Here is a 12,500-nt window from a genome sequence, read left to right as displayed (position 1 = left end):
TGAGAGTGTAACAGGCAGGGAAGTCACAGTTGTAGTAGTGCCTGTGTGTGTCTGTGTGTGTCTGTGTGTGTGTCTGTGTGTCTGTGTGTGTCTGTGTGTGACTGTGTCTGTGTGTGTGTTACACACGCCGATGTGAGAGTGTAACAGGCAGGGAAGTCACAGTTGTAGTAGTGTCTGTCTGTGTCTGTGTGTGTCTGTGTGTGTGTGTGTGTTACACACGCCGATGTGAGAGTGTAACAGGCAGGGAAGTCACAGTTGTAGTAGTGCCTGTGTGTGTCTGTGTGTGTCTGTGTGTGTCTGTGTGTGTGACTGTGTGTGTCTGTGTGTGTGTGTGTCTGTGTGTGTGTGTGTGTTACACACGCCGATGTGAGAGTGTAACAGGCAGGGAAGTCACAGTTGTAGTAGTGTCTGTGTGTGTGTCTGTGTGTGTGTCTGTGTGTGTCTGTGTGTGTGACTGTGTGTGTGTGTGTCTGTGTGTGTGTCTGTGTGTGTCTCTGTGTGTCTGTGTGTGTCTGTGTGTGTCTGTGTGTGACTGTGTGTGTCTGTGTGTGTCTGTGTGTGTGTGTGTGACTGTGTGTGTGTGTTACACACGCCGATGTGAGAGTGTAACAGGCAGGGAAGTCACAGTTGTAGTAGTGTCTGTGTGTGTGTCTGTGTGTGTGTCTGTGTGTGTCTGTGTGTGTGACTGTGTGTGTGTGTGTCTGTGTGTGTGTCTGTGTGTGTCTCTGTGTGTCTGTGTGTGTCTGTGTGTGTCTGTGTGTGACTGTGTGTGTCTGTGTGTGTGTGTGTGACTGTGTGTGTGTGTTACACACGCCGATGTGAGAGTGTAACAGGCAGGGAAGTCACAGTTGTAGTAGTGCCTCTGTGTGTGTGACTGTGTGTGTCTGTGTGTGTGTCTGTGTGTGTGTGTGTTACACACGCCGATGTGAGAGTGTAACAGGCAGGGAAGTCACAGTTGTAGTAGTGCCTGTGTGTGTGTGTCTGTGTGTATGTGTGTGTCTGTGTGTGTCTGTGTGTGTGTCTGTGTGTGTGTGTGTTACACACGCCGATGTGAGAGTGTAACAGGCAGGGAAGTCACAGTTGTAGTAGTGCCTGTGTGTGTCTGTGTGTGTCTGTGTGTGTGTCTGTGTGTGTGTGTGTTACACACGCCGATGTGAGAGTGTAACAGGCAGGGAAGTCACAGTTGTAGTAGTGCCTGTGTGTGTGTCTGTGTGTGTGTGTGTCTGTGTGTGTGTGTGTGTTACACACGCCGATGTGAGAGTGTAACAGGCAGGGAAGTCACAGTTGTAGTAGTGCCTCTGTGTGTGTGTGTGTTACACACGCCGATGTGAGAGTGTAACAGGCAGGGAAGTCACAGTTGTAGTAGTGCCTCTGTGTGTGTGTGTGTTACACACGCCGATGTGAGAGTGTAACAGGCAGGGAAGTCACAGTTGTAGTAGTGCCTGTGTGTGTCTGTGTGTGTCTGTGTGTGTGTCTGTGTGTGTGTGTGTTACACACGCCGATGTGAGAGTGTAACAGGCAGGGAAGTCACAGTTGTAGTAGTGCCTGTGTGTGTGTCTGTGTGTGTGTGTGTCTGTGTGTGTGTGTGTGTTACACACGCCGATGTGAGAGTGTAACAGGCAGGGAAGTCACAGTTGTAGTAGTGCCTCTGTGTGTGTGTGTGTGTTACACACGCCGATGTGAGAGTGTAACAGGCAGGGAAGTCACAGTTGTAGTAGTGCCTCTGTGTGTCTGTGTGTGTGTGTGTTACACACGCCGATGTGAGAGTGTAACAGGCAGGGAAGTCACAGTTGTAGTAGTGTCTGTGTGTGTCTGTGTGTGTGTCTGTGTGTGTGTGTGACTGTGTGTGTCTGTGTGTGACTGTGTGACTGTGTGTGTGTGTTACACACGCCGATGTGAGAGTGTAACAGGCAGGGAAGTCACAGTTGTAGTAGTGCCTGTGTGTGTGTCTGTGTGTGTGACTGTGTGTGTCTGTGTGTGACTGTGTCTGTGTGTGTGTGTGTTACACACGCCGATGTGAGAGTGTAACAGGCAGGGAAGTCACAGTTGTAGTAGTGTCTGTGTGTGTGTCTGTGTGTGTGTGACTGTGTGTGTGTGTGTGTCTGTGTGTGTGTGTGTGTGTTACACACGCCGATGTGAGAGTGTAACAGGCAGGGAAGTCACAGTTGTAGTAGTGCCTCTCGGCCACCGTCATCACCACGTCCAGATTCTCCGAGAGTCTCTCCAGCGACCGGGGAATCTCGGCCGGCTTCGGTTTGTTGTACTGCAAAGGGCACAGAGAGAAGAACATCCACCGGGGGGATCATCACGGGGATCACCGGGGGGATCACCGCGGGGATCACCGCGGGGATCACCGGGGGGATCATCACGGGGATCACCGCGGGGATCACCGCTGGGATCACCGCTGGGATCACCGCTCCAACACCGGTGACCATTTATTGAACCGGTCCTGGGCCTTCACTAGGTCGACTCAGCCGCAAATGAGTGCCTGGTGGAGCGGTGGTGGTGTGGTAAAACATCGCCACTGGGGGAGAGACAAAGGCGGCCGGGCGTGGTGGTGCTGGACACCCACCACCTCTGTGTGTGCCACAGCTGCCGGTAGGGGGAGGAGGAGGAGGAGGAGAGGAGGGGGAGGGGGAGGAGAGGAGGAGAAGGAGGAGGGGGAGTGAGGAGGGGGAGGAGGGGGAGGAGGGGGAGGAGGAGGGGGAGTGAGGAGGGGGAGGAGGGGGAGGAGGGGGAGGAAGAGTGAGGAGGGGGAGGAGGGGGAGGAGGAGGGGGAGTGAGGAGGGGGAGGAGGGGGAGGGGGGGAGGAGGGGGAGGAGGAGGGGGAGGAGTGAGGAGGAGTGAGGAGGGGGAGGAGGAGGAGGGGGAGGAGGAGGGGGAGGAGTGAGGAGGAGGAGGAGTGAGGAGGAGGAGGGGAGGAGGTGGGGGAGGGGGAGTGAAGAGGAGGAGGAGGGGGAGGAGGAGGGGGAGGAGGGGGAGGAGTGAGGAGGAGGAGGGGGAGGAGGGGGAGGGAGGAGGGGGAGGAGGAGGGGGGGGGGAGGAGGAGGTGGAGGAGGGGAGTGAGGAGGGGGAGTGAGGAGGAGGAGAGGAGGGGGAGGAGGAGAGGAGGAGGAGGGGGAGGAGGGGGAGGGAGGAGGGGGAGGAGGAGGGGGGGGGAGGAGGAGGTGGAGGAGGGGGAGTGAGGAGGGGGAGGAGGGGGAGGGAGGAGGAGGAGGGGGATGAGGGGGATGAGGGGGATGAGGGGGATGAGGGGGATGAGGGGGAGGGGCTGCCTGGTCACTTCTTGAGTTTGTTCTGGTAGAGGAAGCGCAGGAGCTGAGCGTCGTGACGGGAGCCCTGCTGCTCCAGGGAGGCCAGGAGCTCACGCTCTGTGCAGAGTGACACACACAGTGAAACACACACACAGTGACACACACAGTGACACACACAGTGACACACACACAGTGACACACACAGTGACACACACACAGTGACACACACACACAGTGACACACACACACAGTGACACACACAGTGACACACACAGTGACACAGTGACACACACAGTGACACACACACAGTGACACACACACACAGTGACACACACACACAGTGACACACACAGTGACACACACAGTGACACAGTGACACACACAGTGACACACACACAGTGACACACACACAGTGACACACACACACAGTGACACACACACACAGTAACACACACAGTAACACACACAGTGACACACACAGTGACACACAGTGACACACACAGTGACACACACAGCGTGACACACAGTGACACACACATAGTGACACACACACACAGTGACACACACAGTGACACACACACAGTGTGACAGTGTGACACAGTGACACACAGTGACACACACAGTGACACAGTGACACACAGTGACACACACAGTGACACAGTGACACACACAGTGACACACACACAGTGTCACACACACAGTGTGTCACACACACAGTGACACACACAGGGTGACACACACACAGTGACACACACAGTGACACACAGTGACAGTGACACACAGTGACACACAGTGACACACACACAGTGACACACACACAGTGTGTCACACACACAGTGTGTCACACACACAGTGACACACACACAGTGACACACACACAGTAGCACACACAGTGACACACAGTGACACACACACAGTGACACACACACAGTGACACACACACAGTGTGTCACACACACAGTGTGTCACACACACAGTGACACACACAGGGTGACACACACACACAGTGACACACAGTGACACACACACGCAGTGACACACACAGTGACACACACACAGTGACACACAGTGACACACACAGTGACACACACACAGTGACACACACACAGTGACACACACAGTGGCACACACACAGTGACACACACAGTGACACACACACAGTGACACACACAGTGACACACACACAGTGACACAAGGTGTACAGGGAATGGCTCTGACTCCCGGCCACGTAGTTTTACCCGGGCCCGCTCACCATCATGAAGGTCCTTAATGATCGTGAGCAGAGGGTCAGGGACTCCAAAAGCACGAAGAACAACCCAGAGCCCAGGCCTACTGATGGTATCATAGGCCTTGACCAGGTCAATAAAGCAGAGATGTAGGTCTTGTTGGAATTCCCTACACCTCTGCTGTAGCAGACGGACAGAAAATATGGCATCTGTGCAGGACCGCCCTTTCCTGAAACCGCATTGGGGCTCCGCAAGCCTCTCCTCAGCGTGCCTGGCAAGGCGATGTTGAATAATCCTTGCCAGGACCTTTCCCGGCACACTGAGGAGTGAGATGTCCCTGTAGTTGTTACAGTCTGTGCGGTCCCCCTTCTTAATAAGGGGGACCACCAGGGCATCCTTCCAATCCTGCGGAACCCGTCCAGTGGTCCAGACTGTTCTTATGATGTCATATAGGGCAGTCTGTGCACAAACGCCACCCACCCACAGCATTTCGCTTGGGAGATCATCTCTGCCCGCTGGTTTTCCTGGTCTCAGACTCCGGATGGCCTTCAGTACTTCCTCAACAGATGGCACCTCAGCCAGCCACTCACAGGGGGTGACTTCTTCCAATATTTGAGGCACCGCAGCCTCAGCAGGGTCGTCCTCACTTTGTGCCACGATGTTTTCCGGGCTGAGGGATTTTCCCTCCCCCAGGACCTCACAGAAATGATCAGCAAATCTGCAAACCTGTTCCTGGGGGTCGGAGATTGGATCACCGTTTTTTCCCCTAATGATGGTAATAGGTGTGGCGCTGCAGGTTACTTTTTTGATGGAGTTAAATAGAGATTTGTGATCACGGCCACTGAGGCAGACTCCATCTCTTCAGCAACCCGCGACCACCACCCATCCTTGCAGCGCCTCACGGCTCTCCGAACCTCCGAGCGAAGGCTGCGGTAAGCCTCATTCTCTGACGTGGGATTCTGTAGCCGATGACAGTGGGCCTGTCGCTTTTTCTCAACCATCCTGAACACCTCCTCTGTCACCCAGGGTCTCTGGGGAGGTCTGGACCGCGAACCCAAAGCAGCCATTGCAGCTGCATGAGTCACAGTCCTAAACCTCGCCCATTTACCCTCGACATCAGGAGGAGTCGGGGACGATGCCAATCCCAGCCGCAAGCGATGATGAAATTCTCGCTTGCAACTTTCATCAGATAACTGAGACCAGGCCACTTTAGGTTGGAATGAGGTCCTGGGAGTACACCCACCACCGGAGTGGAAAAATGGCAGCCGCATCTTACAGATGACGAGTCGATGGTCAGAGGGCAGATCAGCTCCACGGTAGGTCCTGGTGTCAAGGACATGGGCTCGCATCCGCTGGTCCGTCACTATGTAGTCCAGCAGATGTTCTTGCTTGGACCCGGCATGCATCCATGATGTTGTGTGGATGTGCCGATGCCGGAACAGCCTGTTGGTAATTACAAGCCCATGGGCTGCACAAAAATCTAGCAGCCTCCTACCATTGTTATTGAGCTGATCTGGCCCATGCCCTCTAATCACTCCAGACCAGGTGCCAGCATCATGACCAACTCGGGCATTGAAGTCACCCAACATGATGACTCTATCCCGAGGGGCCACTTTATCCAGCACCTGTGACAGGAGGTCATAGAAGGCATGTGATTCATCGGCTTTGCCTGCATCCCTCCACGGATGTTCGTCTTCGGTGGGGGCATAAGTAACCACGACCACCACTCCTCGCCTCCGGTTGATGGGAAGGCGAGCCCAAAGTAGCCTGGGGCTTACAGCTTCCCACACCTCACCGCCACGCTCCCACGCCCCCTTCATTCTTTTGTTCAAAAGAAGAGCCACACCCTGTTGTTTGGCAGTCTGCTGCCCCGAGTAGAGGACTGTCCACCCCTCATGGTGGCAGGAGCCAGAACCGGTCCACCGGACCTCCTGAATGCCGCATAGATCCAGGCGGTACCGGTCCAGCTCCCGATAGAGGAGTGGCAGCCTCTCCTCCGCAGTGAGTGTTCGAACATTCCACGTGGCCACACGTAGTGGCTTTTCATTGTTTCTGGAGGAACCCCGAGGGTAGAGATTCAATCTCCTGCCTCCGCCAATTGGGGTTTGGCCAGGAGACGTCATAGACGCCTGGCCCCCCGGGGCCTCCGGCACAAGCTTATTATTTATATACTTAATTCGCGGTTTAGTGGTAATTAATTGAAGGTGGAGGGGTTACCAGCCCCTCGCACCCGTCCAGAGCCCCCGTTTAGCCCCTGTGGTGGACACATATGCCATGAGGGGAGGAGCCAATCGAAATTGGACCTCCCGCCACAGCATTGTCCACGACAGAGTTGCCCGTCCGGCACCGCGAGGAGGTAGGGGACATCGCCAGGGGTCAAGATCGAACCCACGACCTCCCGTACACCAGGCGAGGTAGTCACCATCTCACCCACTCACTCAGACATCGTTAGGGGTCAGGATCGAACCCATGACCTCCCGTACACCAGGCGAGGCAGTCAACATCTCACCCACTCACTCAGACATCGCCAGGGGTCAGGATGGAACCCACGACCTCCCGTACACCAGACGAGGTAGTCAACATCTCACCCACTCAATCAGACATCGTCAGGGGTCAGGATCGAACCCACGACCTCCTGTGTACCAGGCGAGGGAGTCAACATCTCACCCACTCACTCAGACATCGCCAGGGGTCAGGATCGAACCCACTACCTCCTGTGCACCAAGCGAGGTAGTCAACATCTCACCCACTCACTCAGACATGGCCAGGGGTCAGGATCGAACCCACGACCTCCTGCACACCAGGCGAGGTAGTCAACATCTCACCCACTCACTCAGACATCGTCAGGGTCAGGATCAAACCCACGACCTCCCGTACACCAGGCGAGGTAGTCAACATCTCACCCACTCACTCAGACATCGTCAGGGGTCAGGATCGAACCTACGACCTCCTGCGCACCAAGCGAGGTAGTCAACATCTCACCCAATCAATCAGACATCGTCAGGGGCCAGGATCGAACCCACGACCTCCTGTACACCGGGCGAGGTAGTCAACATCTCACCCACTCAGTCAGACATCGTCAGGGGTCAGGATCGAACCCACGACCTCCTGCGCACCAAGCGAGGTAGTCAACATCTCACCCACTCACTCAGACATCGCCAGGGGTCAGGATCGAACCCACTACCTCCTGTGCACCAAGCGAGGTAGTCAACATCTCACCCACTCACTCAGACATGGCCAGGGGTCAGGATCGAACCCACGACCTCCTGCACACCAGGCGAGGTAGTCAACATCTCACCCACTCACTCAGACATCGTCAGGGTCAGGATCAAACCCACGACCTCCCGTACACCAGGCGAGGTAGTCAACATCTCACCCACTCACTCAGACATCGTCAGGGGTCAGGATCGAACCTACGACCTCCTGCGCACCAAGCGAGGTAGTCAACATCTCACCCAATCAATCAGACATCGTCAGGGGCCAGGATCGAACCCACGACCTCCTGTACACCGGGCGAGGTAGTCAACATCTCACCCACTCAGACATCGTCAGGGGTCAGGATCGAACCCACGACCTCCTGCGCACCAAGCGAGGTAGTCAACATCTCACCCACTCAGTCAGACATCGTCAGGGGTCAGGATCGAACCCACGACCTCCTGCGCACCAAGCGAGGTAGTCAACATCTCACCCACTCAGTCAGACATCGTCAGGGGTCAGGATCGAACCCACGACCTCCTGCGCACCAAGCGAGGTAGTCAACATCTCACCCACTCAATCAGACATCGTCAGGGGCCAGGATCGAACCCACGACCTCCTGTACACCGGGCGAGGTAGTCAACATCTCACCCACTCAGTCAGACATCGTCAGGGGTCAGGATCGAACCCACGACCTCCTGCACACCAGGCGAGGTAGTCAACATCTCACCCACTCACTCAGACATCGCCAGGGGTCAGGATGGAACCCACGACCTCCTGCACACCAGGCGAGGTAGTCAACATCTCACTAGCAACTGTGGAGCAGTGGGGGTGAGGGGGTGAGGGGGGTGAGGGGGGTGAGGGGGGTGAGGGGGGTGAGGGGGGTGTCTCACCCTCGCGTGCGGTGAGCATGTGGTGAGTGGTGAGCATGTGGAAGGCCTCGTAGCAGTGGGGGTGAGGGGGGTGTCTCACCCTCGCGTGCGGTGAGCATGTGGTGAGTGGTGAGCATGTGGAAGGCCTCGTAGCAGTGGGGGTGAGCGGGTGTCTCACCCTCGCGTGCGGTGAGCATGTGGTGAGTGGTGAGCATGTGGAAGGCCTCGTAGCAGTGGGGGTGAGCAGGTGTCTCACCCTCGCGTGCGGTGAGCATGTGGTGAGTGGTGAGCATGTGGAAGGCCTCGTAGCAGTGGGGGTGAGCGGGTGTCTCACCCTCGCGTGCGGTGAGCATGTGGTGAGTGGTGAGCATGTGGAAGGCCTCGTAGCAGTGGGGGTGAGCGGGTGTCTCACCCTCGCGTGCGGTGAGCATGTGGTGAGTGGTGAGCATGTGGAAGGCCTCGTAGCAGTGGGGGTGAGCGGGTGTCTCACCCTCGCGTGCGGTGAGCATGTGGTGAGTGGTGAGCATGTGGAAGGCCTCGTAGCAGTGGGGGTGAGCGGGTGTCTCACCCTCGCGTGCGGTGAGCATGTGGTGAGTGGTGAGCATGTGGAAGGCCTCGTAGCAGTGGGGGTGAGCGGGTGTCTCACCCTCGCGTGCGGTGAGCATGTGGTGAGTGGTGAGCATGTGGAAGGCCTCGTAGCAGTGGGGGTGAGCGGGTGTCTCACCCTCGCGTGCGGTGAGCATGTGGTGAGTGGTGAGCATGTGGAAGGCCTCGTAGCAGTGGGGGTGAGCGGGTGTCTCACCCTCGCGTGCGGTGAGCATGTGGTGAGTGGTGAGCATGTGGAAGGCCTCGTAGCAGTGGGGGTGAGCGGGTGTCTCACCCTCGCGTGCGGTGAGCATGTGGTGAGTGGTGAGCATGTGGAAGGCCTCGTAGCAGTGGGGGTGAGCGGGTGTCTCACCCTCGCGTGCGGTGAGCATGTGGTGAGTGGTGAGCATGTGGAAGGCCTCGTAGCAGTGGGGGTGAGCGGGTGTCTCACCCTCGCGTGCGGTGAGCATGTGGTGAGTGGTGAGCATGTGGAAGGCCTCGTAGCAGTGGGGGTGAGCGGGTGTCTCACCCTCGCGTGCGGTGAGCATGTGGTGAGTGGTGAGCATGTGGAAGGCCTCGTAGCAGTGGGGGTGAGCGGGTGCCTCACCCTCGCGTGCGGTGAGCATGTGGTGAGTGGTGAGCATGTGGAAGGCCTCGTAGCAGTGGGGGTGAGCGGGTGTCTCACCCTCGCGTGCGGTGAGCATGTGGTGAGTGGTGAGCATGTGGAAGGCCTCGTAGCAGTGGGGGTGAGCGGGTGCCTCACCCTCGCGTGCGGTGAGCATGTGGTGAGTGGTGAGCATGTGGAAGGCCTCGTAGCAGTGGGGGTGAGCGGGTGTCTCACCCTCGCGTGCGGTGAGCATGTGGTGAGTGGTGAGCATGTGGAAGGCCTCGTAGCAGTGGGGGTGAGCGGGTGTCTCACCCTCGCGTGCGGTGAGCATGTGGTGAGTGGTGAGCATGTGGAAGGCCTCGTAGCAGTGGGGGTGAGCGGGTGTCTCACCCTCGCGTGCGGTGAGCATGTGGTGAGTGGTGAGCATGTGGAAGGCCTCGTAGCAGTGGGGGTGAGCGGGTGCCTCACCCTCGCGTGCGGTGAGCATGTGGTGAGTGGTGAGCATGTGGAAGGCCTCGTAGCAGTGGGGGTGAGCGGGTGTCTCACCCTCGCGTGCGGTGAGCATGTGGTGAGTGGTGAGCATGTGGAAGGCCTCGTAGCAGTGGGGGTGAGCGGGTGTCTCACCCTCGCGTGCGGTGAGCATGTGGTGAGTGGTGAGCATGTGGAAGGCCTCGTAGCAGTGGGGGTGAGCGGGTGCCTCACCCTCGCGTGCGGTGAGCATGTGGTGAGTGGTGAGCATGTGGAAGGCCTCGTAGCAGTGGGGGTGAGCAGGTGTCTCACCCTCGCGTGCGGTGAGCATGTGGTGAGTGGTGAGCATGTGGAAGGCCTCGTAGCAGTGGGGGTGAGCGGGTGTCTCACCCTCGCGTGCGGTGAGCATGTGGTGAGTGGTGAGCATGTGGAAGGCCTCGTAGCAGTGGGGGTGAGCAGGTGTCTCACCCTCGCGTGCGGTGAGCATGTGGTGAGTGGTGAGCATGTGGAAGGCCTCGTAGCAGTGGGGGTGAGCAGGTGTCTCACCCTCGCGTGCGGTGAGCATGTGGTGAGTGGTGAGCATGTGGAAGGCCTCGTAGCAGTGGGGGTGAGCGGGTGCCTCACCCTCGCGTGCGGTGAGCATGTGGTGAGTGGTGAGCATGTGGAAGGCCTCGTAGCAGTGGGGGTGAGCAGGTGTCTCACCCTCGCGTGCGGTGAGCATGTGGTGAGTGGTGAGCATGTGGAAGGCCTCGTAGCAGTGGGGGTGAGCGGGTGTCTCACCCTCGCGTGCGGTGAGCATGTGGTGAGTGGTGAGCATGTGGAAGGCCTCGTAGCAGTGGGGGTGAGCGAGTGTCTCACCCTCGCGTGCGGTGAGCATGTGGTGAGTGGTGAGCATGTGGAAGGCCTCGTAGCAGTGGGGGTGAGCGGGTGCCTCACCCTCGCGTGCGGTGAGCATGTGGTGAGTGGTGAGCATGTGGAAGGCCTCGTAGCAGTGGGGGTGAGCGGGTGTCTCACCCTCGCGTGCGGTGAGCATGTGGTGAGTGGTGAGCATGTGGAAGGCCTCGTAGCAGTGGGGGTGAGCGGGTGTCTCACCCTCGCGTGCGGTGAGCATGTGGTGAGTGGTGAGCATGTGGAAGGCCTCGTAGCAGTGGGGGTGAGCGGGTGTCTCACCCTCGCGTGCGGTGAGCATGTGGTGAGTGGTGAGCATGTGGAAGGCCTCGTAGCAGTGGGGGTGAGCGGGTGTCTCACCCTCGCGTGCGGTGAGCATGTGGTGAGTGGTGAGCATGTGGAAGGCCTCGTAGCAGTGGGGGTGAGCGGGTGCCTCACCCTCGCGTGCGGTGAGCATGTGGTGAGTGGTGAGCATGTGGAAGGCCTCGTAGCAGTGGGGGTGAGCGGGTGTCTCACCCTCGCGTGCGGTGAGCATGTGGTGAGTGGTGAGCATGTGGAAGGCCTCGTAGCAGTGGGGGTGAGGGGGTGTCTCACCCTCGCGTGCGGTGAGCATGTGGTGAGTGGTGAGCATGTGGTGGGGGTGAGCGGGTGCCTCACCCTCGCGTGCGGTGAGCATGTGGTGAGTGGTGAGCATGTGGAAGGCCTCGTAGCAGTGGGGGTGAGGGGGGTGTCTCACCCTCGCGTGCGGTGAGCATGTGGTGAGTGGTGAGCATGTGGAAGGCCTCGTAGCAGTGGGGGTGAGCGGGTGTCTCACCCTCGCGTGCGGTGAGCATGTGGTGAGTGGTGAGCATGTGGAAGGCCTCGTAGCAGTGGGGGTGAGCGGGTGTCTCACCCTCGCGTGCGGTGAGCATGTGGTGAGTGGTGAGCATGTGGAAGGCCTCGTAGCAGTGGGGGTGAGGGGGGTGTCTCACCCTCGCGTGCGGTGAGCATGTGGTGAGTGGTGAGCATGTGGAAGGCCTCGTAGCAGTGGGGGTGAGCGGGTGTCTCACCCTCGCGTGCGGTGAGCATGTGGTGAGTGGTGAGCATGTGGAAGGCCTCGTAGCAGTGGGGGTGAGCAGGTGTCTCACCCTCGCGTGCGGTGAGCATGTGGTGAGTGGTGAGCATGTGGAAGGCCTCGTAGCAGTGGGGGTGAGCGGGTGCCTCACCCTCGCGTGCGGTGAGCATGTGGTGAGTGGTGAGCATGTGGAAGGCCTCGTAGCAGTGGGGGTGAGCGGGTGTCTCACCCTCGCGTGCGGTGAGCATGTGGTGAGTGGTGAGCATGTGGAAGGCCTCGTAGCAGTGGGGGTGAGCGGGTGTCTCACCCTCGCGTGCGGTGAGCATGTGGTGAGTGGTGAGCATGTGGAAG

At 58.4% G+C, this 12,500-nt stretch overlaps 1 protein-coding gene across 4 annotated transcripts in view; it reads right to left on the bottom strand.

Moving 5' to 3' along the window:
• CDC16 (cell division cycle 16) overlaps window positions 1–12,500 on the bottom strand; it is an 82,123-nt gene that overhangs the window by 30,880 nt on the left and 38,743 nt on the right. For all 4 annotated transcript variants that reach the window (XR_012931604.1, XM_076058372.1, XM_076058373.1 and 1 more), the window contains 2 exons: window positions 3,285–3,371; window positions 2,130–2,265 (listed from right to left, as the gene is read on the bottom strand). Coding sequence is in view for 3 of the 4 variants with exons in the window: in XM_076058372.1 (XP_075914487.1) it covers window positions 2,130–2,265; window positions 3,285–3,371 (223 nt within the window). In the remaining variant the exon portion in view is untranslated. The remainder of the gene's footprint in view (window positions 1–2,129; window positions 2,266–3,284; window positions 3,372–12,500) is intronic.

This window comes from Petromyzon marinus (assembly GCF_048934315.1).
Source record: "Petromyzon marinus isolate PM22_M1 ecotype Great Lakes invasive population chromosome 70 unlocalized genomic scaffold, UKy_Petmar_22M1.pri1.0 chr70_unloc.4, whole genome shotgun sequence".
Lineage (NCBI taxonomy): Eukaryota > Metazoa > Chordata > Hyperoartia > Petromyzontiformes > Petromyzontidae > Petromyzon > Petromyzon marinus.
This window is presented reverse-complemented; position numbering and strand designations above follow the sequence as displayed.